This window comes from Protopterus annectens, chromosome 2.part1 (genome assembly GCF_019279795.1).
Source record: "Protopterus annectens isolate FY-2018-M chromosome 2.part1, PAN1.0, whole genome shotgun sequence".
Classification (NCBI taxonomy): domain Eukaryota; kingdom Metazoa; phylum Chordata; order Ceratodontiformes; family Protopteridae; genus Protopterus; species Protopterus annectens.
In genome coordinates, this window is record NC_056729.1 from 664,670,842 (window position 1) to 664,697,036 (window position 26,195).

The 26,195-nt window shown below is 41.9% G+C and overlaps 1 protein-coding gene across 1 annotated transcript in view; it reads right to left on the bottom strand.

The window, feature by feature from the left end:
- Positions 1 to 14,460: 14,460 nt before the first annotated feature.
- The window catches only part of TMEM131L (transmembrane 131 like), a gene marked incomplete in the record, with an annotated part of 1,995,267 nt that continues 1,983,532 nt past the window's right edge, over positions 14,461 to 26,195 (bottom strand). Inside the window, 1 exon segment of the mRNA XM_044062407.1 lies at positions 14,461 to 14,888. Within this exon segment, the coding sequence (XP_043918342.1) occupies positions 14,607 to 14,888 (282 nt within the window).

Here is a 26,195-nt window from a genome sequence, read left to right on the forward strand (position 1 = left end):
GGATGCAGAGCATTATTATTCTTTTGGGAAAACGTGGCTAGGCTTGGAAGGGCCCCTTGGGTCATTAGCCTCGCAACAGTCTAGGAATTTATAAAACAAAAAGCTAATACTGGAGCTAGGCACTTGTGAACACTCTTGGGACTGTGGAAAGACCAAAAAGCAGAGCAGTAAACTGAAAATGCACGGAGCCAGAGAAAAACCTGAGGAAGCTCCTGCAAGAAGAACGAATGGGAATGTTTTAGTAGGCATCCCTTCAGATATAATGACACAAAGTCTGTAGTAGGATGAAAGGTAGAACAGTCAAGAGAGACAGCATTTTGAATGATGGAACCTTCAAGTAAGAGTACAGAAGAAATAAGATTGAGAGCAGGGGGAGGGGTGCTGCAGAGGTAGTCACAAATTTTTTCTTCCATAGGGAGGCCTCCTCACTGCAGGTTTCCCATGGGGGTTTTCACAGAATGTTTTCCTAGGTTTTTTCTTTGTTTCTGAGCTGTCCTTGCATCCCTTCTAATGAAGGACAAAAGATTTAAGATGGGCAATGTATATGGTATCTAGGAATTGAGGAGAGCAGAATCTGCCTGTAGTCTTTCATGATCTTACCTTCGTCTTGGAGAATTTGAACAGGCTGGCAGCCTGAGGACCAAACAATAATTCTTTGTCCAAGGGAGAGTCTATAAAGTGTTTGATTTGAAATCCTCAGAGATAGGCTAACTGTGAAGCCATACATATCTGTCAATAACAGATTCAGTGGCAGTTGCCCTAGAAGCAGCATCTTAACTGCACTTAATGCTGTCTCTGTCTATTTGAGCACCCAGGGATAGTAGGCTCCGCATTTGATGTTTAGAGTCTAGGAGTGTCCAGTGTAACTTTAAGGAATACAGGACATAGATCATGTACTTTGTCACTTGAGTCTGGTAGTTAATGGCCCCTATAAGCAACGGTAGCAGAGGTGTACACCTTCTTCCCCCATTATCCACAGCCCTGTCATGTTTGTCTATAGGTAGGGCATTAGCACTGGACAGAAGCTTAGAGAGTTTATCTGAAGAGAAAGAGTACTGCAAAGGAGTCTGATTCTTGCATAAACATTTTTGATCAGGCACTTTGTAAAACTTATCTGGTCTTTTAGGAGCTGGTGGTTGTGAACCAGGTGCAGAAGAGGTATACTGAAAGGCATCCTGGAAAGCTTCAAGAGCAGGAGGGACTGGAGAAGGGGCAGTGGTACCCATCTCCAACAGGCTGTAACACCTCTTCTGAGCATCAGAGATCTGCAAGGATTGCCATTCAAAGTGTTTCACCATGTTCTGTTTAGTCTCCCCAAAGGAAGCTTCCTCAAAAGGGGAATTCAGTGAGAGGGAGTCCTCTGCATTGGAAGAGATCTGAGAATGCAACTGAGAGGAATAGTCCAGAGAATGATCAGAAGAACAGGTGACTAGGGTAGATTTTTGAGGAGTAGCTCTTGATTCCGGAGACTCAAAGGAGGGAGGTTTTAAAGACATAACAGCTTTGAACAACCCATGTGAGATGTCTATCCACTCCTTTACTCCAGCTGCTGAGGGAGAGGCCACATGCCTTGTCTTCTTTTGTTGAGCTATTCAAGATCAAATAACAGAAAAGTACATCTTTCTTGTTACACCTATCTGAAGTGCTGGACTTCTTGTCTAGTGGAAATGTGGTAAAAATGCAATAGCCAGCTCCATTGATGGATAAAGTCCTGACTATGTCCTAAGTGACCTAAGCTTGATTACCAGCTCAGGTATCTGCATAAGCTGGCTAGAAGTGGAATGACAAAGCGCTGCCTGCTTGCCTCTTCCAGGAGGAAAGTGTGGTGTGTGCAGGAAGAAACTCACACACACACAAGTAGCTCATGTTCAAGCCCTTCTTAGTCAAGGGTGAGCTCATCATCACAAGGGTTTGAAAAGTCAGGTAGACACCTTACTTACCATCAGGAAGTTTGAGTATGGACTTGACCTCCCAGTGCTTGTCCTTGTAGCAACACTGACTTGTGGTTGTGAGATGGACCTTCGTGTTGTCTCCAAGTACAGAGTTTTAATTGCCACATGCTTTGTGAAGTGGACTAAAACCCCTCCCTACACCGACGGTGAGTCACTGAACTGAAGTTTGTGCATCAACACTCATCACCATCTTGCTCTTCCATAAGACAGTACAGGAAATGATGACAGTCTTGAGAGGCAATTTACATGAACAGTTATTAAGATGCTCAATCATGCAAATACATGACTTTACCAAAATGCTAAAGATCAAGATCTGATATGTGTAAGTGGCAAAAACCTGTATAGCTCTGAGGAGAACAGTGCAACATATTCCATCATGGAATACATTGGTTGAATGCTCAAATGTTCCCACAGAACTTGCTGATAAAACGCTGAATTCTCGTTGTTGAAGTAATAGCTAACCACAGACTCAAATAATATCCTTTGTGGTAGACCACTACATTCTACTGCAACTCACATGTAGTACGGTCAGTATTTTACTGCATTTAAAGACCACCACCTTCCCGCCTGCCCTGCATTCCTCATCATAATGTTTCAGCCATTCTGCTTGCCTTTTAACTTTTCTTTCAAACATTTTTTACCAGGGTTTCTTAAAAGATAAATGGTGTTTACAAGAATGCTTTACTCAGACAGTATTTATGAATCAGCAAGTGACATCCCATCCAATCCTATTACTACTTTAATAAAACCTTTACAGAGATCACTTTGTGCAGACTAGTTCTACTGGATTTCTTTACTAGCATTTGGGGGTTCAGAAGATTTCAGGTGTGCTAGCCATAGCAAATTTTACCTGTAAAGTGTGGGGTGCACCACTAACAGAACACAGACACTAAAAGAACACAGGAATCAAGTGAAGCAACTCTTTTGTAGCTGCATGAGGAGTACTAGAGTTCAATATACTTAAATCTCCTTCCTCCCTTCCATTCCCAGCCACTGCATCTAAGGTGAATACAGTTTTCCTTTCACTTGAACTGGCAAACCTTGTACCAATTTAAATTTGTATCCTGAACTTATGGAAAAAGCACATTCATAGTGTGCTCAGCAACAACATGTACAAAAAAGCAACATCAATTAATTTTTCTACTGGTGATGCCTCTCCTTGAAAAAAAAATCAAAAGTCATTTAAATATCCTTAATAGCTTTATACACTACATAACCAGCTTTAAGTCATGTAAAATGGCTCATTCATTACTCATGTCTCTTCCTAGTGCATCTAGCCAGGGGATGACTACTGCCAATGTTCTACCTACTTTAATACAGTGCAGCATCCTGCAGTATGACTTTACTGATCACTGCACTATTAGATATATTATTATGGCAGTACACCATGTCAGGGAGTAGACAATTCATATTTTTATCCCTAGGGTACTAATTGACCCACGAGGATCCAGTGATCAAAATAGAACCACCTCACCATGACTTAAAATGAATTACTATAACCCTGCAGTGATGCGCTATAATTACAGTGATGTTACTTCAGAAAGAATCATTTTACAGTACCCTGTGGGCTGCTAATACTAATCACTGTACTGTCAGCTACATTATGGCAGAGAGTGAGTAATTCAATTCATGTTTTACTCACAGTGGGGAGTGCCAACTGGTCATGAGGATGCAACCCATATGCAACCAGCTTAAAATGTGAATTACATACGAGTCTGCCGTGGTATACGTCATTCATACAACTGCATTAGCTTAAAAAAGCACTGTTTAAAATAATGGCACTGTATTAATACAGACTCTATGCCCACTTGATCTGCACTGATGCAGGTCAGTGGGGAAGGAATTTAGATGCACTGCTCATGAACCCATTTTGAATGTGGTGACACATCTGCAATGTAGCTGCTGTTGCAATTGTCACAAAGACAAAAATGCAAAGGAAGTTGATAAAACAGGCAAGCTTGCTGCAAATAAATAAAAGCAGACCATACAAAAGTACAAATACATTTGAAAGAAGAAAGTACAGTTTTGTACCTACCATAAATGTAGATGTCCGAACTGGATAGCATCTGCAGTCATAACAAGTGGGGTTGTCCTGTTTCAGTCCGTCATCTAAAGGCATCAGCCGATGCCATTTAAATTTGATAGATGCCAATGTTTCCAAATAGATAAACACAACAATAAGCATGTATGTACATACACAAACAAATACACCATAAAGACTCCCCAACAGCTAAGATGCTACTGTACTATGTCCTTCATGGATATAGAGGCAAATTATAATGCTTGGCAAATTCAATAATGTTTGCCACTCCTTCGTAAGAAGGCTGTGGTAGTGGCTGTAATGAGGTCTTATGTTCTGTGGAATTGGTTTTCCATGGAAGGAGATTGTCTGTTTGGAAATAGCTTTCCTTCCCTTCCTGTTGCATAGGCTACAAAAAGTTGGTCAGTCTTTCTGCTATTTTTGTTCTGTCCAAGTAGTAGCTAGCGTGTACATCAAGGTATGCAGTATTCTTTCCCCTCTGTTTTGTGGGTTGGGTAGGTAGGTGGATTGCCTGGTTTAAAACAGTCTGGATACCACCTTAGGCATAAATGTAGGATTACTCTATCTTGGTGGAAGATTAGGAAGGGTTGCACTGCCATTAAGGCCTGTAGTTCTGAAACCCTCCTTGCTGAAGTAATTGCCAGTAGGAAAGCAGTTTGACAGGTGTTGTAGGTCTGCTGTTGCTGCTGGTTCAAAGTGCTAGTGTCAACTTTTCTAGCACAAAGTTTAAATCCACATTCTTGATTCCTCTGAAAAACAGGTGTATCAAAGCTGTATTCTGCTGAAAGATGGAGGAGTAGGACAGGCCTGAATGAAGAAGTCGGCCAGATACTCCAGAATGTTAGGCATATCTATGTTTGACACATCTTTTACTCCAGATGACAAACCTTTTCCATTTTCCAGCATAGTTCCTTCTTGTTGAAGGTCGCTTCAAGAATAATGTCTTTAACTCTTTGGGAAAGTTCTGGAATAGCTGCTGTTATGTGATGCTCCATGCAGTCAGTTGCAAAGAGGCGGGAATGCATATGCTGTTAGGCCTTGAATCCACTTTCCATGCTAATGGGTGGAATAATATGTCTCCTCCCTGTTTGTTGATGTACCACATGACTGTGGTGTTGTCTGGCCCTCTTTGATTGGATTGCCAGTTTTACTGCCGGTTGATGTGCAGTTGGAGTTGATCCTGTGTCCACAATCCTTGCGCATTTGGCATCTGTTGTGATGGTTAGGAACTCCTGTTTTAAGCATGGAATTAGTGGGATTTCTGTTTCTAGACTGTGTCTGTGTTGTGACCATAAATTCTTTAGGTACCACTGTAGTTTTCCATGTAGTCTGGCAAATGGAACCAATGAAGCCCAAGGCCTGCAGTACTTTTCTTGCTGTTAACTTGTTCAGTTTTGTTAGTGCCATAGAGAGTCAGGAATGCCATTTGTTTTACTGTGTCCAATTCCTTGTTTGGGATGGTATCAGCCTTGACTTAATTGACTGTGTATCCCAGTGCTTGTAGCAAGTAAACCCTTTGTAAATCTGTTGTCAGCTTAGGTATGGGTAAATTTGAATCAAAAGGCAATGCTGAGAATTGATAGTGCTCTGATCCTGCAAGAAATCTATCTTCTGCAGATTGGGTATGCCTCCTTGAGATCTAGAGTTACCAGCCAAGACTCCTTGCCCAGCATGAATTTTGGGACAATGATGTATGTCCTTTCTTGGAACTAGGAATAGTCTGGAGTAGAACCCCTTTCCTTGCTCTGCTGTTGGCACTCTTTCCACAGCTGTCATGTTTGCTAACTCCATTATCTAGAGAGAGGGCCTTTGTTTTTGATTTGGAGGTAGATTTTTCATTCCTCTTGGGAAAAGAAAGTGTGGAAGTGAACGGTAACCTTGATCTATGGTTTGTAAAATCCACTTGTCCTTTGTTAGAGGAGCTGCTATTTGTTCCCTGGTAGGCAGCACCTCCTCTGGATTAACCTGCAAGAAATCTTTAACAGTTTGAACAGATTTTGCCTTTTAACCTGCTGGGCAGATGAGCCATGCATGCCTTCTTATCACTGTGCCTGATTCATCAGTAAACTGACAGTTTAGACCTTTACCCCATCTGTCTAATGACCTTGAAAGGTGGTGATGAGTATCTGGCACCCTGTAAAATCTGTCTAGCATCATCCACGCTGCCATTGGAACTGTTCAGCTGGGATGGATTCTTCAGCATCAGAATCTTCAAACCTCTGGCTGGTCAGTTATGTCTGATTCATCAGCAGAATCATCAGAGGACACTAGGTCTCTTCTCTGGGGGCTGAGGCCCTGTGTCTGGTGAAGATGAGATCCTCTAATTAAAGAAATTAAATCTTCTGCCAAAGTAAGCATTTGAGAGAACTAGAGAGGGGCCTGGATGTGGGTGGTTTAACAGGCACTGTTTTAGTCTTGGCTAGAAAGAACCAAAAAACGTCTTGCAACTCAACCGACCAGCGGCTGCTAAAAGCGAAAGGAAGGTTTTCAGAGTTGTAACAGGCTGCTACGCCGTAATACCAACAAGGCAGAGAGTAAGAAGAAAGTTTTATGAGGTTATTGTTTCCCACAGTTTAAACAATTCTTAACTTGGGTTTCGGGCTGAGGCGGAAGAAAGAGTAACGGGTGGTGTCGGCTGATGCCTTTATACCGAACCAACAGAGATGCGACATCAGCGAAGCGGACCCGGACTTTGGAATCCGGCCGACTGAAGGGCTGCCTGACGACAGGACAACCCCACTTGTTATGACTGCAGATGCATCCATGAAGGACATCTCTTATTATAAAAAAAAAAATCAAGCTTCTTTTCACACCCAAAGACATGCCAATTGGTATATTAATATTCCTCTGGATCTGTCCTTAAGTGTGCATAGCCTGTGAATGATTGCAATCTTATTCAGAAATGAGTTTCAGCTTTACCCCAGTAGCTTAACCAGCACTCATGTACCAACTCCTTCACTCAATGCTTTCTGGAATTCATAAACTCCAATGCCCTGGATCAACTTATCCACACCACCACCAGGGGCAACAATATCCTAGATCTAGTCATTAGCAACATGAGTGACCAGTGTTCCACACCTGAAGTCAACGCCTCATTAGTTTCATAGTTTCATAGTATAGTACTAGGCTATCTGCCCTGGGGCATTTGTAAGCCTAGCCATAGTGATGTGGCTTTTGCCACCCCATGAAATGGTACAAAAATGTACAGAATAAATTTAGAATACTGTGCCTCTGTCTAGTAGTGACACAATGAAGGTCCCCTTATATAATAGAATTAGTTTACTGTGCCCCTGTCTAGCAGTGACACAGATGTGACCCTTGGGGTAATCTTACAATCTCCCATCCACTCATCAAGATTTCTCTTGAAGAGAGTCAGTGAGGGGCTCTGCCTAATACGAACTGGGATCTTGTTCCAAAGCATGGGAAGCCTCTGGGCTATGAATCTATCCCTCCAGCATGTCCTATTCATACTTGTGCCAAGGTTTAAGTCTTTAGCTCTCGTGGTCCTGATGGATTTGGATTTTTTGAGGTGGAGCATGTCCATCAGATCCTGATTGGACATGGCCTTGTACGTCAGGCAGAGATCACCTCTGAGCAGGCGGTATGCTACTGAATAGAGCTGAAGTTTCTTTAGTCTGGCAGAATAAGACATATGTTGGAGACCCTTGATCCTCTTGGTGAGGTACTTTTGTGGTCTCTCCAGCTGTTGCAAATGCCGGGTGAGGTACATACCAAATGGGGCATTGTACTCAATCATGGGTCTGATGAGGGAGGAATATAGGGGTACAATGATATCTTTGGATCTGGATGTGAATCCCTTCATGATGAGGTGTGCAAGGTAGAATGTTTTTCTAACCACTTTGGCAACGTGGGTGTCAAATGAGAGGTCGCTGTCGACTTGGGTCCCTAGGTCTCCGATTACTTTTTCCGTACTCAGTGGGTTGCTGTCTATGTGATAATTTGTGGGTACTTTGTTTTTCCCAAAGGGGATGACTATACATTTTTCGGCATTTAGTTTAAGGCCGTGACTCCGGCACCAGTTGTCCATTTCTGTGAGGCCTTTTTGTAGGATGTGTATGTCTGCTGGTGTATCGACTATGGTGCCTAGTTTGCAGTCATCTGCGAACTTTGTCAGCCAAAGCCCTCCCATGTTTGCTTTAACATCTGAGAAATAAATGCCGAACAAGAGGGGTCCCAGGACAGATCCCTGTGGGACACCACTTGTGACTGGCTTTGAGTCTGACATTGCTCCAGCGATTTTAACTTTATGGGTTCTGTCCTTTAGCCAGTTTGCAACCCATCTAGTGACATAAGGGTTTACTTTTAAGCTGTTGAGCTTATCTATGATGCCTGAGTGGGGTACTGTGTCGAAGGCCTTAGCCAAGTCCAGGTATGCTGTATGGACTGCTTTGCCCTCATCAATGGCTCTAGTGACTGTTTGAAAAAGTCAACCAGGTTTAAAAGGCAGGATCTGCCCTTTACAAAGCCGAACTGGGTGGGGTCAAGTGTCTGTAGGTCCCCTATGTCTCTGTTTATGAGTTCCATAATGATTCTTTCCATAGCTTTGCAGACCAGGCTGGTTAAGCTTATGGGGCGGTAGTTTCAGGATCTGTAGAGGCACCCCTTGTGGAGTGGGACCACTGTTGCTGTCGCCAGTGTTCAGGTACATTTCGAAGTAAGGCTAAGGTTAAATAGCATTTTTATGTGTGGGTTTAGCTCCTCTTGGAGTTCACGTAACACACAACCGGGATACCGTCAGGTCCCATTGATGCTGTGTTTTTTGCTTTGCTTAGGGCAGTTCTCACTTGGACATCTGAGATGACAGGGAGATTACATTCAGCTGGGATAAGTATTTCTTCTTTTGGGGGTGAAGGAGGGGAGAAATTTGCACTGAACCTGTCAGCCAGAATGTTGGCAATATCTGTGGGTTCAGTGTATTTTTTGTTGTTGTGAACAAACTCTGAGCATATCTGAGGGTTTCCGCCCAGCTTTCTAACATAGCTGAAGAAGGCTTTGTGGTTATCTTTAGTGTCGTTAGCGATTTTTCTCTCAAAGTTGGCCTTGGATGTTTTTATGAGAAAATGTAGTTTTCTGCTAATGTTGATCAGAGATGTCTTCCCTTCATGGGATTTTGCTCTGACGTGCAGTAGCTTCCTTCTTTTGTTATACAATTTGTTTATGGCGGAGGTCCACCAGACAGGACACTTACCTTTGGTGGAGAGGGACTTGGATTTGTTTAGGATTGCATGATCCATGCATTCTTGGAGATGTCCATAGAAATCATTTGTGAAGGATTCGGCATTGTGGGATGTGGTATCCACTGGCACAGTGGGCTTAAAGGATACCATCTCAGTCTTAAGAAGAGTGAAGTCTGCTTTTGAGAAGTTTTTCACTGTGGTCTTTTGTTCTGGGGTGGAGGTGGGATATGTATATCCAGGGTGATTAGTTTGTGGTCAGATCTCACTAGTGAGGGGTATACTTCCAGTGTGGAGCATTTTGTCCCCATGTTTGTGATGATCAGGTCTAGTATATTATCTCCCTAGTGGGAGAGGTGACTAGTTGTTCCAGTGCATTTGAATTTATGAATTCCAGGAACCTTTGGGCTAGGGTATTAGGGCTAGAATAATGTACCCAATCTATGTTTGGGTAGTTGAAGTCTCCCAGTATGATGGTATTTTGTGATACATTCATATCCTCCAATGTCTTCAGGAAGGCTGAGTGGGGTTCTTGAGATTGGGAGGGTGGTCTGTAACATGCTACCAGTTGTATAGCAGTTTTGCCTATGGTTAGTTGCACCTGTATGGTCTCTGATGCTTCATGTGTTGCTACTAACCTGGAGGTGTGGGTGTCCTTGATGAATATGGACACTCCCCTCCCTTTGTGGTTCGGCCCGGGTTTTGGGGCCGGAAAGCATGATACGAGGTCTAGCCCGGTAGCGCTGGGGTGCTCTCAGGAGCCTTGAACCAGGTTTCAGTTACTGCACAGACGTCGATGTTCTCCATGCTGAGGAGTGCATCAAGTGCCTGCATCTTGAGATTTAGACTTCTGGCGTTGAGCAGCATTACCCTTAGTTTTTTCCATTTTTGTTTTCTAAGGAGGTGGGTTTGTCTTTTGAGCCTTGCCTAAAAAAGGCACTATGGGGGTGGCAAGAGTCTTAGCCAATATCCGGAAGCCCAGTGGTGACAGGTGTAAGCCATCCCTTGCGAAACAGCGTGGCTTGTCCAACATGTCATCCCAGGCAGACAGACATTGGATCCCCTTAGAATGACACCAGTACTTGAGCCAATTGTTAAAGCTGATCATCTTGTCTTTGTATTGTGGTATCATTCTTGGTGAGGGCAAGATGCTGCTCAGGGTCAGGGTCATACCAGCCTGGGCTACATAATCGGAGAGCTCCTCTATGTCTCTTTTCATGTAGTCCAGGGAGTCGTCTCAGGTCATTCACACCAGCATGGACAATGACAGAGTCATATTTGTACATGCTTTGGAGTGACTTGAGTGCGTGTGTTATGTGGCGGATCCTAGCTCGATAGACAGCTCACAGTCACCTTCTCCTTGTTCAGCCTGGTCAGCGGGACATCAGTGTGTCTGACTATAGAGTCACCTATTACTAGTGTATCAGGCAAGGTGTTTGGCCTTAAGGGCTGTGATTGGTTCACACACTGATTTATTGAAGTATGTGTTGCATGTGTTTTGTTTTGAGGTGGTGGATTTTTGGATGTCTGCTTTGGGAGCCTCTGTTGTTTTGGTAAGTTTTTATTAGAGCCTCAGTATGTCTTTGTGTTTTTATGTGTTTGGTTTGCAGTTGTGGTAGGTCTATGTGGGACTGGGATTGTTGTGTGTGTGGTTGCCATCTCCTCCTGTCTGGTCATGCCAGCCCTGAGTTGAGAGAGTTCAGCCTCCGGTTTGGCTATATAGTTACATCTCTCACATGTATTTGTGTTTGTTGGGAGGAGGAGAGGGTTGTCTGTGTACATGAGACAATTGTAGCATTGTCTCAAGATACCCAGATTGACCAGCTGAATTGGAGGCAGCCAGTAATCTACCACTCGACATGCTAGAACAGTATAAGGGAGTGCTGTACCTTTAAGGGAAGTGGATATTCACAGGGGTGGTAAGTAGATGTAGTGCTTTACTTAGTACGAGAGTACTTACTTATTAGAGAAGTACTGAGAACAAGTGCTAGGCTTATAATATAGTCCGACCATAAGCTAATTACCCTAGATATCCACATCCTGCCCCCACCCCCCATTAAGGAAACCATGGTAAAAAAGTTCTCCAAAGCCAACTTCATGCTTCTTAAGACAGAAGGGGTGAACTTCATGACACCCATGCAGATGGGCAATACAATTACAACTACTGAATCCTACACAATTGCACTTTATAAGCACTTACATGAGTGCATGGATCGTGCTATCCCAAACAGAACCAAGACACTATCCTCCAAAAAAAAGGAAGCCAATCTGGTGGTCCCCTGCCATAAACAAACTGTACAACAGAAGGAAGAAACTGTTGCAAAAGAGTAAAATCCCATGACTGGAGAAGCTCCCTGGTCAGCCTCAGTAAGAAGCTGTGATCCCTGATAAAATCCTCCAAAGCTAGTTATGAAAACAAAATTGCCACTGATTCTAAAGACAACCCCAAAGCATTCTATAGCCATGTCAAGAATCTCAATGGCAACACTCAGATCTGCTCTGAGTTACAGCACAATGACACTAAATATACAGACCCAACTGATGTTGCCAACATCGTGGCAGATAGGTTCAGTGCTAACTTTAACCCCCCCCTCTCACTCCCTAAAGAGCCCATCTCTATACCAGAAGAATGCAAAGTTCCTGTAATCACGGCTGCACAGGTAAAAACCACACTCTCCCAAGCCAAGAACACAGCATCCATGGGACCAGACAACATCCCAGGCTGCGTTCTACACAAATTACAGGATGAACTGGCACCGCACCTAAGTACCATGTTCAATCATAGCCTCACCTCAGGCTTTGTGCCTGCTGAATGGCGCACAGCAATGGTATCCCACTCCACAAGAGGGGAGCCACCACAGACCCTGGGAACTACCGCCCCATTGGCCTGACGAGCCTGGTCTGCAAGGCCATGGAACGTATCATCATGGAACTTATAAACGAAGACATTGGTAATCTCCAAACTCTGGACCCCACCCAGTTCCGGTTTGTAAAAGGCAGATCATGTCTCCTAAACCTGACAGACTACTTTGAAGCAGTCACCAAAGCCGTAGACAATGGTAAGGTGGATCACACACAGCCTATCTAGATCTTGCCAAGGCTTTCGACACCATCCCCCACTCTGGAATTATAGATAAACTCACTAAACTAGGTATAAATCCCTAAATCACAAGATGGGTTGCCAACTGGCTTACTGACAGAACCCACACTGTGAAAGTAGCAGACTCCAAATCCAACTTCAGACCAGTGACAAGTGGAGTACCACAGGGTTCAGTCCTGGGTCTTCTCCTGTTTGGTATCTACTTCTCTGAAGTACAGGCTAACACAGAAGGTCTTTGGCTAACATAGTTCACAGATGACTGCAAACTAGGAGCCATAATCGAAACTCCTAACAATGTGGATATCCTACAAAAGAGCCTCACTGAGACAGATGCCTGGTGTCAAAGCCATGGCCTCATGCTCAATGCCAAAAAGTGCATTGTCATCCCCTTTGGTAAAAACTCTGTACCCACTGTACCCATGAACTACAACATAGGCGGTAGTATACTTAACACCGAAGTGTGATAAGAGACCTTGGGACACAGGTGGACAGTAGTCTCTCCTTTGATAATCACATCGCCACAGTAGTCAGGAAATCCTTCATTGGCACACCTCATCACAAAAGGTTTCTCATCCAGAAAAAAAGAGGTCATTGTTCCCCTCTACTCATCACTCATTAGACCCATTATAGAATACAACGCCCCTTTTAGTATGTACCTCACAAGACATCTACAACAACTGTAAAGGCTGCAGAAATACCTCACAAAGAGGATTGTCGGCCTCAAACAGATGACCTACGCAGACCGTCTCAAAAAACTCCAGCTTTACTCCGTCGCATATCGCCTACTCAAAGGTGATCTCTGCCTAACATACAAAGCTATGTCAAACCCAGAGCTGTTGGACATGCTCCACTTAAAGAAATCCCAATCCCTCCGACCTACACGCTCTAGGGACCTAAATCTTGTCACCACAATAAACAGAACATGCCGGAGGGAAAGATTCCTGTCCCAGAGACTTCCCATACTCTGGAATAAACTACCTATCTATATCAAACAAAGCTCCTCATTAGCACTCTCCAAGAAAAATCTTGATGATTGATGGGAAGTAGGAAATTCACACCGGGTATCACCTCTGTGGCTCTGCTCGACAGTGGCACAGGAAAATAATTTTCTTGGGTGGCAAAAGCCAGGGTACCTTTTTGGCTGGGCTTGTATAGGCCCCAGGGCCGATAGCCTAGTACCTACCTATGAACCTATAAGGTTTGGGTTCCCCATGACCCTCAATGGGGTGAAGCAGGTATAAGAATGAAAGAATAAAATAAAACATACAGGAGTCTCATAAGCTTAACAACAAGAACAAACTGTGAATGTAATTACTGATGTTTCGACAGATGAACATAGAATACACTTTAACAGGCTAACACCCTTGGTACTAAGAAGCATTTTAACTTGTTCTTTTCACAACACTATGTGTGAAATATCATTGACTACATTCAAAGTCCTTCCCTCATCCACTACTTACTGTATTTAATCAATTAACTAAGTTAAGTGACATGACCTTGCATATCTCTTACATAATCTGGGCCAAATGCAATAAATATGGAAACATCAGAGTAGCCAATCACTTAATATGTTTTGAGGAAGCGTTGGGGTGGACTGGGAATGCATACAGAAAAGCCACAATGACAAGCACAGACAAGCAGGGAATAAGCAAACCACAAAAGCTAAGTGGAACACACTACTGAAATTCAGTCAGGAGCTGTGAAGAAACACTAACCACTGTGCTACAGTGCTGTCCACGTCCGTGGTTACAAAGTAAAAAGTTTCTTTGGATATCTGGAAATCCCAGTACAAATCTACAGTACCACTTGGCATGTGCAATGCCAAAATCTAGTATTCAGTTCTTCATTTCAAACACAACACCATCTTCTTATACAATGGCTAAGAAGATGATTTCATTCCACACAAGTTCTGGTTGACAATCAGTTGTGCAACAGTGCCAAACTATGACTCTCCAAAGATACAGTTAGCATCTACAAGTTTGAACGTTCTTGGAAACTGTACACATTTTAAGATAAAGATTTAGAAAACTAATCTGGCAGCTGTGAGGTGAATAAGAGCAGTATACTTTTAAATGAAACCTCCTTTTTAGTTCTGTACTTGGACTTGGTCCATGTCTGTAGATATTCCTGTTAACAAAGCAAATCACTACATAAATAAGGGAAACAATTATGCTCAATATAAAAAAGTTTTATTTTCTTTAAAAAAAAGTGCAAACCACCAAAAATATATTCTATTCAAAAACTAAGTATCCCTCATATTCAGAACAGTTAAGACCTTTTCACATTATTTTTAAAAGCAAATACAGATCACGTTGAATCTAGATGTCACCACAGTAACCAGAATCACAAGAAAGTTGAGAATTTGAATTTTGTCGACTATGATTAGTCCAAATGTCCAGGTTCATGTAAGTATGGAAGGGATCAAACACAGAGGGGCACTCTTGCTTGCATGGAATGGCTTGTTTATCAAGATGAGGCAAACGAGATGCAGTGGGTGGAGGAGTGTAAGTGTTTCCATACAAGTCGTTCTGTGGAGCCCAAATAGAGGAGCTAAAGAGTTCAGACACTGGAGACAGACTTCTGGTACCTGAGAAGTATGGCTGTAAAGCAAGACACAGATTAAAATAAGTTAAAAACAGGATGGAGACAATCTTGTATTTACCTAAACATGCAAATAATTTTGCATTCTAGATGTACAACATCAATTGCAAAACAGTACTCTCTTAAGACAGACTCTTAGGCTGACACTTTGTTACATTTATTTATTTATCCTTTGTTGACAGGGTTATTCCCCATTAGGCTAGTTGCCTCTTTTCAGGGAGAGCCAAGTTGGTATTTATACTACTAGGTGGAAAGCTGGCCAGGGCTTCAGGGAACTACACCTACCCTTTTCATACGGGGATGCCAATGTAGTAGGATTTCCAGTTTCTGGTCCGGGTGCTGGCGGCTCGGAGAAACCGAGAGAAGGTATGGAGTTGCCAGTGAATACTAAAATGATAGATTCATGTGAAAAAAGTGAATCACTTTATACAGAGGAAGAAAAAGAGATGAGAAAAGAATTAATAATGACCGAAAATAGAAGTGATGATGTAATGGCAGGTGAGCTTTTAAAGGGGAACTTTGTTAAATGTTAATGATGTGAAGGCAATAGAGCCTTTGCAGGAGTGTTGTGTGAAAGATAAGAAGGCTATACCAGTGATGGATTCAGAAGATTATTTTCAGCAGAACCTCTTCGGGGAAGAAGATTCAAAACAAGTGTGCATTGCTACAACCTTCAAGTGAGGAGGGTTGTGAGATAATTTACTTATGGACTTGGCAGATTTGAGTGATCCAGAAAACAGTAAGGATATTTCCTGGGGTAAGCTTATGGACAGAATACAGCAATGCGATGGTCAGCAAGCAGAAACTACAGTAAAGAAGCTGTATGCAGAAACGGTGAAGACAAGAACGCAGAAAGAAAAAGAAGAGGAGAAAGATTCTATAAGGTTATTCAAAATAAGAACAGAAAAAAAACTGGACAGATACAAGATATGGGATGAAATAATTAAACTTCATGTAATTAAAGCAAATGAGGTAAGAGCTTTTATACAAATAAATTAAGAAACTTACTGTGACATTATTTTGAAATCTGATCAAACCAATTGATGGAGAAATTTATAGGAGAATATGAAAAAAAGAAAGGACGTTTCCCTTGAAACCAGTATGTCTTAAAGACTTTTTTTTCCAGAGAGATAAGAAAAAGATTCATATACAATTTATAAATGAAATAGAGAAAGAGACTTTAAAAGGACATTTATTGAAAACATGCAAAGATGTATTAGAAATTTCAAAAGTGTATGACAAAAGAGGTTTATGGACTGGAGCGTTGGACTGTCTTGTGATAATGCAGGAAATGAAAAAAAATGTGCATACTCCTATATTCCTAGTGTTATGGAGCAGGACAAAGTTATGGCGAGATATTTAGGTCAACAAAAAACTTGTTTTCTCTGGGGTAAATCTGATCATCTGATTAGTAACTGTGAAAAGAAAAAATGTTATGTATTAACTGTGAAAAGAAAAAATGTTATGTATGTGGAGAGACACAGCATGATATGAAGAACTGCGAGTTAAAATGTTATAAATGTAAAAAAAAACAGCATTTTGGTAAGGAGTGTGGAGAGACTGAGTCAGAGAATACAGATACACAAACTGATCAGAAGCAAGTTAGCAGACACTTAGAATCAAAAGGTATGGATACACAAACAGATTTGATGCAGACAGATATCCCAGAAAGTAAGCAAGAGAAGTAAGAAAATTAAGAATGACAAACAAAGAAACTGAAGAAGGCTCACATGTAAGTGAAATGGAAGATACAAAATGGAATGTAGTTAAACAAAAAAGTTCGACTGGTAAGACAGTATGGGAAAGAAAAAGAAAAATTACAGAATGTCATAGTAAAGAAAAAAAGGGAAGGGATAACATAAGACATCGGTACTTGTAAAATCTTAGCAATAAATGTTAATAGTTTAAAAACTTTGTTAAGAAGGCTAAGTATTATTGAATGGTGTAAACAAGATAGTGACATTATTATTTTGGAGGATTCTACATTTTTGACTAAAGAATGATATCAAACCGAAATATGGTGGGGAAATAATGTGATATGGAATTTAGGGAAAGAGACTTGTTCAGGGGCAGCTATTCTGTACAAGGATAAAATAAAAGTTTAGATACTATTTTGGTTAGACGGGGTAGAATTACCATCCTTGATATGAGATAGAAGGATCAGATTTTAAGAATTGTAATTTATGCCTATGTGACAAAAAGAGAGAAAGAAGATATGTTTAAAAATGTAATTCAATGTTACTATAAACATGAAAATAACTGTGGTATTGATCTTAACTGTAACTTAAGATGTCAGAGAAAAAAAAAAAGACTATGATTTTAAAAAATCAAGAGGAGAAGGTAAACACTTGCACCACACCACACATCACATAGTTCCACTAAACCTACACCACCAAAATCCACACACAGAAACACAAAAACATTCGCAGAGGCTCTCAATATTAATCTGCTCAAGCAACAGAGACCTCCAAAGCAGAAATGCAAGCAACCTCCACCCCCCAACACAACCCAAATGACACATAGCCCACAGACTCAGTGTGCCAATAAACCACAGACCATAAGGCAAACCAACATACCCAACACACTAGTCATAGGTGACTCTATAGTCAGGCACACTGATGTCCCACTCACCAGGCTAAACGAGAAGAAGGTTACTGTCAGCTGCCTGTCGGGTGCCAGGATCTGCCACGTAACCCACGCACTCAGGTCACTCCACAAGTACAAATATGACTCTGTCATTGTCCATGTTGGTGTGAATGACCTGAGATGTACCACCCTGGACTACATGAAAAGAGACATGGAAGAGCTCTCCGATCTTGTAGCCCAGGCAGGTATGGCCCTAGCCCTGAGTAGCATCTTGGCATCGCCCAGAATGATACCGCAGTACAAGGACAAAATGACTGACTTCAACAATTGGCTAAGCTTCTGGTGTCATTCTAAGGGGATACAGTATCTGTCTGCCTGGGACGACATGGTCGACAGACCACGATGCTTTGCCAGAGATGGCCTGCACCTGTCACCACTGGGATTCCGGATACTGGCTAAGGCTCTTGCCGCCCCTATAGTGCCTTTTTTAGGCAAGGTTCACATGACAAATTCACCGCCGTAACAGGAACAGGCAACCAAAAACTGAGGGTAATGCTACTCAATGCTAGAAGTCTAAATCTCAAAATGCACTCACTCGAGGCACTCCTTAAAATAGAGAACATCGATATCTGTGCAGTAACTGAGACTTGGTTCAAGGCTCTAGAGAGCACCCCTGCATTACCAGGCTACAACTCATACCACACTTTTTGGCCATCTAACCTGGACCAGAACACCAAAGGCAGGAGGTGTGTCCATATTCATTAAGGATATCCACACCTCCAGGCTAGTTGGCAAGCATAATGCATCCGAAGTTATCCAAGTGCAACTAACTCTGGGCAAAACTGCAATCCAAATTGTAGCTTGCAACAGATCTCCCACCATGCCCCAGGATTCCCACTCCTCTTTTCTTGATATACTGGAAAATATTAGGATTCAACCAAACACCCTAATAATGGGCGATTTCAACTACCCCACCATTAACTGGGAAGACTACTCATGTACTAACTCCTTTGCTCAATGCTTTCTGGAATTCATAAACTCCAATGCCCTGGGTCAACTTATCCACACCCCCACCAGGGACAACAATATCCTAGACCTAGTCATTACCAACATGAGTGACCAGTGTTCCACATCTGAAGTCAACTCCCCATTGGTCAGATCTGACCATAAGCTAATCATCCTAGATAGCCACATCCCGCTCCCACCCACCGTTAAGGAAACCACGGGAAAAAATTTCTCCAAAGCCAACTTCATGCTTCTTAAGACAGAAGTGGTGAACTTCATGACACCCATGCAGATGGACAATACAGTTACGACTGCTGAATCCTACACAAATGCACTCTATAAGCACTTACACAAGTGCATGGTTAGTGCTATCCTCCAAAAAAAGGAAGCCAATCTGGTGGTCCCCTGCCATAAACAAACTCTACAACAGAAGGAAGAAACTGCTGCAAAAGAGAGTAAAATCCCATCAGTGGAAGAGCTCCCTGGTCAACCCCAATAAGAAGCTGAGATCCGTTATAAGATCCTCCAAAGCTAGCTACGAAAACAAAATCGTCACTGATTCTAAGGGCAACCACAAAGCATTCTATAGCTATGTCATGCATCTCAATGGCAACCCCCAGACCTGCTCTGAGTTACAGCACAACAGCAAGAAAGTTACAGAATCAACTGATATTACCAACATCCTGGCAGATAGGTTCAGTGCTAACTTTACCCCCTCCCTCACCCCCTAAAGGGCCCATATCTATACAGGTAGAATGCAGAGTCCCTGTAATCACATCTATGCAGGTAAAAGCTGCAGTCTCTAAAACCAAAAACACAGCATCCATGGGACCGGACAACATCCCAGGCTGTGTTTTACATGAACTTCAAAACGAACTAGCTCCCCACCTAAGCACCATGTTCAATCCTAGTCTCATGTCAGGTTTTGTGCCCACTGAATGGTGCATAGCAACAGTTATCCCACTCCACAAAGGGGGAGCCACCACTGATCTTGGGAACTATCGCCCTATTAGCCTGACCTGCAAGGCCATGGAATGTATCATCGTGGAACTCATAAACAAAGACATTGGTAACCTCCCAACTCTGGACTCCATCCAGTTCGGGTTTGTGAAAGGCAGATCATGCCTTCTGAATCTAATTGACTTCTTTGAGGCAGTCACCAAAGCCGTAGACGAGGGTAAGGTGGTTCAAACAGCCTATCTTGACCTCGCCAAGGCTTCTGACACCATCCCCCATTCTGGAATTATAGCTAAACTCACTAAACTAGGTATAAATCCCTACGTCACAAGATGGGTTGCCAACTGGCTCACTGACAGAACCCACACTGTACAAGTTGTGGACTCCAAATCTGACTTCAAATCAGTGACAACTGGAGTACCACAGGGTTCAGTCCTGGGACCTCTCCTGTTTGGTATCTACTTCTCTGAAGTACAGGCTAACACAGAAGGCCTCTGGCTAATGAAGTTCGCAGATGACTGCAAACTAGAAGCCATAATCGAGTCCCCAAATGATGTGGACATCGTACAGAAGGGCCTCACTGAGAGACGGCTGGTGTCAGAGCCATGGCCTCAAGCTCAATGCCAAAAAGTGCATTGTCATCCCCTTTGGTAAAAAAACTCTGCACCCATGAACTACCACATAAATGTCAGTCTACTTAACCCCGAATGTCTGATGAGACCTTGGGACCCAGGTGGACAGTAGTCTCTCCTTTGATAATCACATCGCCATAGTAGTCAAGAAATCCTTCTATGTGGCACACCTCATCACAAAAGGGTTCCCATCCAAGAAAAAAGAGGTCATTGTTCCCCTCTACTCAGCACTCATTAGACCCATTATAGAGTACAACGCCCCTTTTGGAATGTACTTCACAAGATATCTGCAGCAGCTGGAAAGGCCACAGAAGTACCTCACAAAGAGGATTACCGGCCTCAAACAGATGCCCTACACTGACCGTCTCAAAAAACTCCAGCTTTACTCTGTAGCATATCGCCTACTCCATGGAGATCTCTGCCTAACATATAAAGCTATGTTAAACCCAGAGCTGTTGGACATGCTACATCTAAAGAAATCCCAATCCCTCCGAGCTACACGCTCTAGGGACCTAAACTTTGTCACCACAATAAACAGGACATGCTGGAGGGATAGATTCCTGTACCAGAGACTTCCTATACTCTGGAACAAGCTACCCATCTATGTCAAGCAAAGTTCCTCATTAGCACTCTTTAAGAAAAATCTTGATGAGTGGATGGGAAATAGGAAATAAACCCCGGGGATCACTTCTGTGGCTCTGCTCAACAGGGGCACAGAAAATTAACTTTCTTGGGTGGCGTAAGCCAGGGAACCCTGTTGGCTAGGCTTATTTAGGCCCTTGGGTCAATAGCCTATTACCTACATATGAACCTATGAACCTATAAAAGTATTGGCTATAACACGGGCAACTGAAAATGTAGGATAAAAGCATGTCGACTTACAATACAGGAGAACACAGAACAGAAATAGATTATTTCCTATTTTCTTTAGGATTACTAATACTAGAAGAAACCTTTTTTCTGATCACACAGCTATTTGGATTCGGTTAAGAGAGAATGATTAACACTTAAAAACAGGTAAAGGGATTAAAGGAAGAAATGAAGTTAAATGAGGAGAGATAGGAAAGGATAACTTACTAGAACTGTGGCACGACCATGTAGAGATGAGAGTGTTTTATAAGGATTAGTCAGAATGGTGGTTGTGTTTTAAGCAAAAGTATAAAAAATGTTATAGACAATGTAAACAAGAAAAAAGAAGGAAGAAAGAAATTAAGTATAGAACATTAAGTATGGAGACATTTGATAGCCTGGAAAGAAATTATGCTTTTTTGTCAAACAACAGGAAGTTTATAATTTGAATAAAGCCAAAATAAAGCATTTGCTATATAAGCAATGATATGTTCTGCATGAGAAAAAAGAAATTGTGCCTTATTTGAGTAAGATTAGAGGCAAATGAAGGATATAAATGGTATAAATGTATAATACACAAGATAAAATTATGGAGATGGTACAAAATAAAATCATGGACATAGTAGAAAATTATATAAAAGAATTATTTGAAGGTCAAAGTATACAAACTCATAATGAATGGAAAGTAGCTTCTTTCCTAGAACAAGATAGCAAGGAGATGGAAAAATATTGTGATAGAGGAATTAGAAAATGTATTATAGCTAGTTAATTTGGGGGTCAGCAGCTGGTCGGGATGGAATATTTTCATAGGAGGTTACCAGGCTATTGGCCTTAGGGCCTATATTAGCCTAGCCATATTATACTCTTATTCCTTTACTAAGTTGCACGGTCTATATTTGCAGTGCAAGTCTATGATCAGCACAGACTGCCCTTATCCAAGAAGGACATAGGTGACACCTCCAGGGTAAATTTATGGTCTCCCATCCAGTTGTCTAAGTTATGCTTGAATAGGGTCATTGAGGAGTTCTGTATTTTTTTTTTTTTACAAGAAACATCTTTGTTAAATTATCATGTGTGACACAGACAATCTTACATTTATATAAATGAAAATAAATCTTAGCAGCACAATCTCAGTTGCAAACATTATAACTAACAAACTGTGCCAACACAAGTGTAGCTGTAAACATTACGCATCACTTTTAATATCTCCAGTTATTGTCAGTCAACCACTGTACAGCTCATTCAGATCCTGCCTTCTTTTAAACAAGGCTCCTCCTCTGCATCTAGTGGTCCCACATTTCCCATTTTTTCCCTGTGCAATTTACTCATACTCCTTTTCTAAAGATCCCAGGCCCAGTTGTTTTATCTCTGCTACTATTTGTTTTACTTCTAGTAAAGTTGGTTTAGACTTTGATTTCCATTTTCTAGTTATTGCTTTTTTGGCAGCCATCATAACTAGATTCACCAAGGCCTTAATATGTCTAGGAAATTCCAACTCTGTATCACAGCTCAAAAAAATAACTTCCCTAGACAGTCCAATTTGTTCACCCAGCATCTCCAACACAGCAGTCTGCAGGGAATTATTTTAAAGTCAGCCAAATCATTACTCTCCCAGAAAATATGTTCCCAGTTACCTCTTTCTTCCACATCACATCTCCAACATTTGCTGTTTACACGAGGAAAGATTCTTTGGAGCCTGCTTGGGGTATAAAAATATCTATGTCAACACTTCCAGGTAAAGATCCTAAATCTTCTAGATTTTGTTGCATATTTGTGAGACCTGTATATCTCCCCATTGTTTCTTTGTGAATTGCTTCTCCAATCTCTCTTCCCAATTCTTCCTAACATCTGACTGATTCTTATAGTTGTCATGCAATATTTTATATGCACTACTAATTATTCCTTTCTTAACAGCAGCTTCTCTTCTAGATTCTACTAAGAACTCTATCAGTGCTGGTCTTTCGTTTAGGACCCCCCTCCCCCATATTCCTTTCTCTTTGCCTGTACTCTGATATCAATCCTTGATATGGAAGGCAGTCCAAATAAGTTCTTAGCGTCTTCCCATTCTATTACCTTTCTCTGTCTAGTTATTTAATCCCAATACCTTTGTTCCTTTGCCAGTTTTCTCAAATATACTCCTGCCCCCTCTTGCCTATTATCTGTATCCCTAATTACAGTCACCCCAATCATCAGAATCTCTTTTCTCCACTCCCATATTGGCTTAGTTCTTAGAATACCTTCTGCTTCTTTCTGAATATAATATTCTGTATGATTATTGCTGTACTCCTTAAAAGTTTGCATCCAAAATCCCAGTCTCTCCCTGTTACTTGAACTTCCCCATTTGCTCATCACCTCTTTCCATTTTGAGTTATAGTTTTCTGCTTGTGCTATGTACAGGAGCCTTAACTGTGTTGCTCTGAAATACCCCTTCAAACCGGGTAATCCCAATCCGCCCTGTTCTATTGGAAGAATAAGCTTATCCTACTTGACTCTTGTCATCTTCCCCTCCCAGACAAAATCCTTCAGCTCTTTATTAATTACTATCCACAACTTCTCCTCTGGTTGATAAAAATATGCCCGACCTGTATATATGACTAAAGGGACTAAAAACATTTTAACTGCTTGTATCTTACTATCAATATCCATATAACAGAGCTTCCATTTTTCTCAATTTTTGTATTATCTTTTGTTTGGTCTCTTCTAACATATCCTTAGCTGCCACACTGGTATCATTTTTAATCCATACTCCTAAATACTTAATTTAATCATGTCCCTGTAAGTAAGGATTTTGCTGAACCAATTAGTTTGTGGGTATACAATTTACCGCTATTGCTATTGTTTTGGCTTCATTAATTTTGTACCCCAAAAAGGTGTGAAACTGTTTCAGTATGTTTCACAACATTATAATGTCCCTTTCTGGTTTTGTCAGGTATAAAATAATGTTATCTGCAAATACAGCCAGCTTCTCCTAACTTCCATACCAACTACATCCTTGAATTTCTGAGTCCCTTATTTTCTTTGCCAATGGTTCTAAATATAATGTAAACAACAAAGGGAAAAGAGGACACCTGCCTCGTTCTTCTGCTCAAGCAAAGAGTATCAGAGAGGACCCCACCCACTTTAATTTTCACCTACGATCATGCGTATATCTTTCTAATCAACCTTATAATTTTTTTTCAGGGAATGCAAATGCTTCCATTGCTCTGCACATAAATTCCCAGCTCACTCTGTCAAATGATTTCTCTGCAAAAACACCTGGCAACAGTTGTATTTTCTTACATTCTGCTTCCCTCCGGATCATCACTGTTCTGTTAATGTTGTTTGCCTCCCCTCCACAAAGAGGAGCTTTGTTTTACATTAACTGGGAGTTTGTTCCAGAGGACTGGTAAACTCTGCGAGACATATCTATATCTCCAGCATATCCTGTTAATGTTGCAGGCTAGGTAAAGATCCCTGGATCGAGTGAATCTTGTCCCATCTGACTTGCGGATGTGGAGTACTTCCATTAGGGCAGGGTCTAAGACTGCTCTGTAGGCCAGGCACAAGTTGCCTCTCAGCAGCCTATAAGATAAAGAGTACAGTGACAGGGCCTTCAGTCTGTCCATGTAGGTCATGTGCTGAAGGCTGTGAATTTTCTTGGTGAGAAACCTCTCACCAAGCAGGTGCTGCAGGTGAGGTACATACACAAGGGAGCACTGTACTCTATTACTGGTTTGATGAGGTATAAGTACAGGGGAGTTGTAACATCCTTAGCTCTGGATATGATGCCCTTATTTATGAGATGTGCAACATAGAAGATCTTCCTTATCACTGTGGACACATGGTGATCAAAGTTAAGGCTGCTATCAACCTGTGTTCCCAAATCTTTCACCACAGGGTTTGAGCAAATGGAGGTACTGGTAATACTGTAATTTGCAGGGATTTCCCCTTTGCTGAAAGGGATGATAACATATATATATATATGGGAGCACTTGACAACGTCGACAGCTGAGAACGCTGACAAGGAGATCGCCGACACCAGAAGATCGAAGACTGAGAAGACCGACGGATGAAAACCCCGATGCTGAGAAGACCGACGGATGAAAACCCCGACGCTGAGAAGACTAACATGGGAAAAGGCTGTGTAAGTATGCGGTAGTGACGGACGTTAGGGTGCGAGTAAGGTAAGTGTGCAATATTGACTGTGTCTGGGGATATGGGTGGGTTAAGTGAGTTAGGGTTAGGGCGCGGGTTAGGTAAGTGTGCGATAGTGATAGTCTTTGGGTTAGGGGTGGGTTAAGTGAGTTAGGGTTAGGGCGCGGGTTAGGTAAGTGTGCGATAGTGATAGTCTTTGGGTTAGGGCTTTTTAAGTGAGTTAGGGTTAGGGTTAGGGCGCGGGTTAGGTAAGTGTGCGATAGTGAAGGACCTTAGGGTTAGGGTTTGGGTTAAGGGTGTAGATAGTTGTGCATGTGAGGTTTAGTGTGCGTTTGTAAGGATTATGGTGTGCTTGTGTTGTGTGTGTGCTTTTTGGACAGGGGATTTGTTTTGTTTGTTTATTGTCGGTATTGTGTCGGGCATGTGAGGTTTCGTGTTTGTGAACGTTCGGTTATGTGGTGTGTCTGATTTCGTTGTCGGTGTTGTCAGGTAGATCCATATATATATATATATATATATATATATATATATATATATATATATTTTGCGTTTAGTTCAAGTCTGTGGCTTTGGCACCAATCATTTGTCTATGTACACCCTTTTTGCAGTATGTCAGTATTGTTGGAGGACTCTGATTACACCCAGTTTGCAGTCAACAGCAAACTTGTTATAACACAGGCCATCTATTTTTGCCTGGACTCCTGAGAAATAGATTTCATACAGTAGGGGGCCCAGCACAGAGCCTTGTGGTACACCACTGGTAACTGGTCTGCTGGTAGAAGTGGAATCCTCAACTCTGACTGTATGCATTCTGTCAGTGAGCCAGTTGGTTACCCATCTAGTGATATATGGGTTAATTCCCAGCTGGATGAGTTTCTCAATGATGCCTAAGTGGGGGATTGTGCCAAAAGCATTGGCTAATTCAAGATAGGCTGTATGTACTGTTTTGCCTTCATCCAGTGCTTTGGTGACATTCTCGGAGAAGTCCACCAGATTTAATAAACATGACCTACCCTTAATGAAGCCAAATTGGGCCAGGTCAAGAGTATGAAGGTCAACTATGTCTTTGTTAATAAGGTCCATGATGATTCTCTCCATGGCCTTGCAGATAGGTCTGGTTATGCTTATGGGTCTATAGTTCCC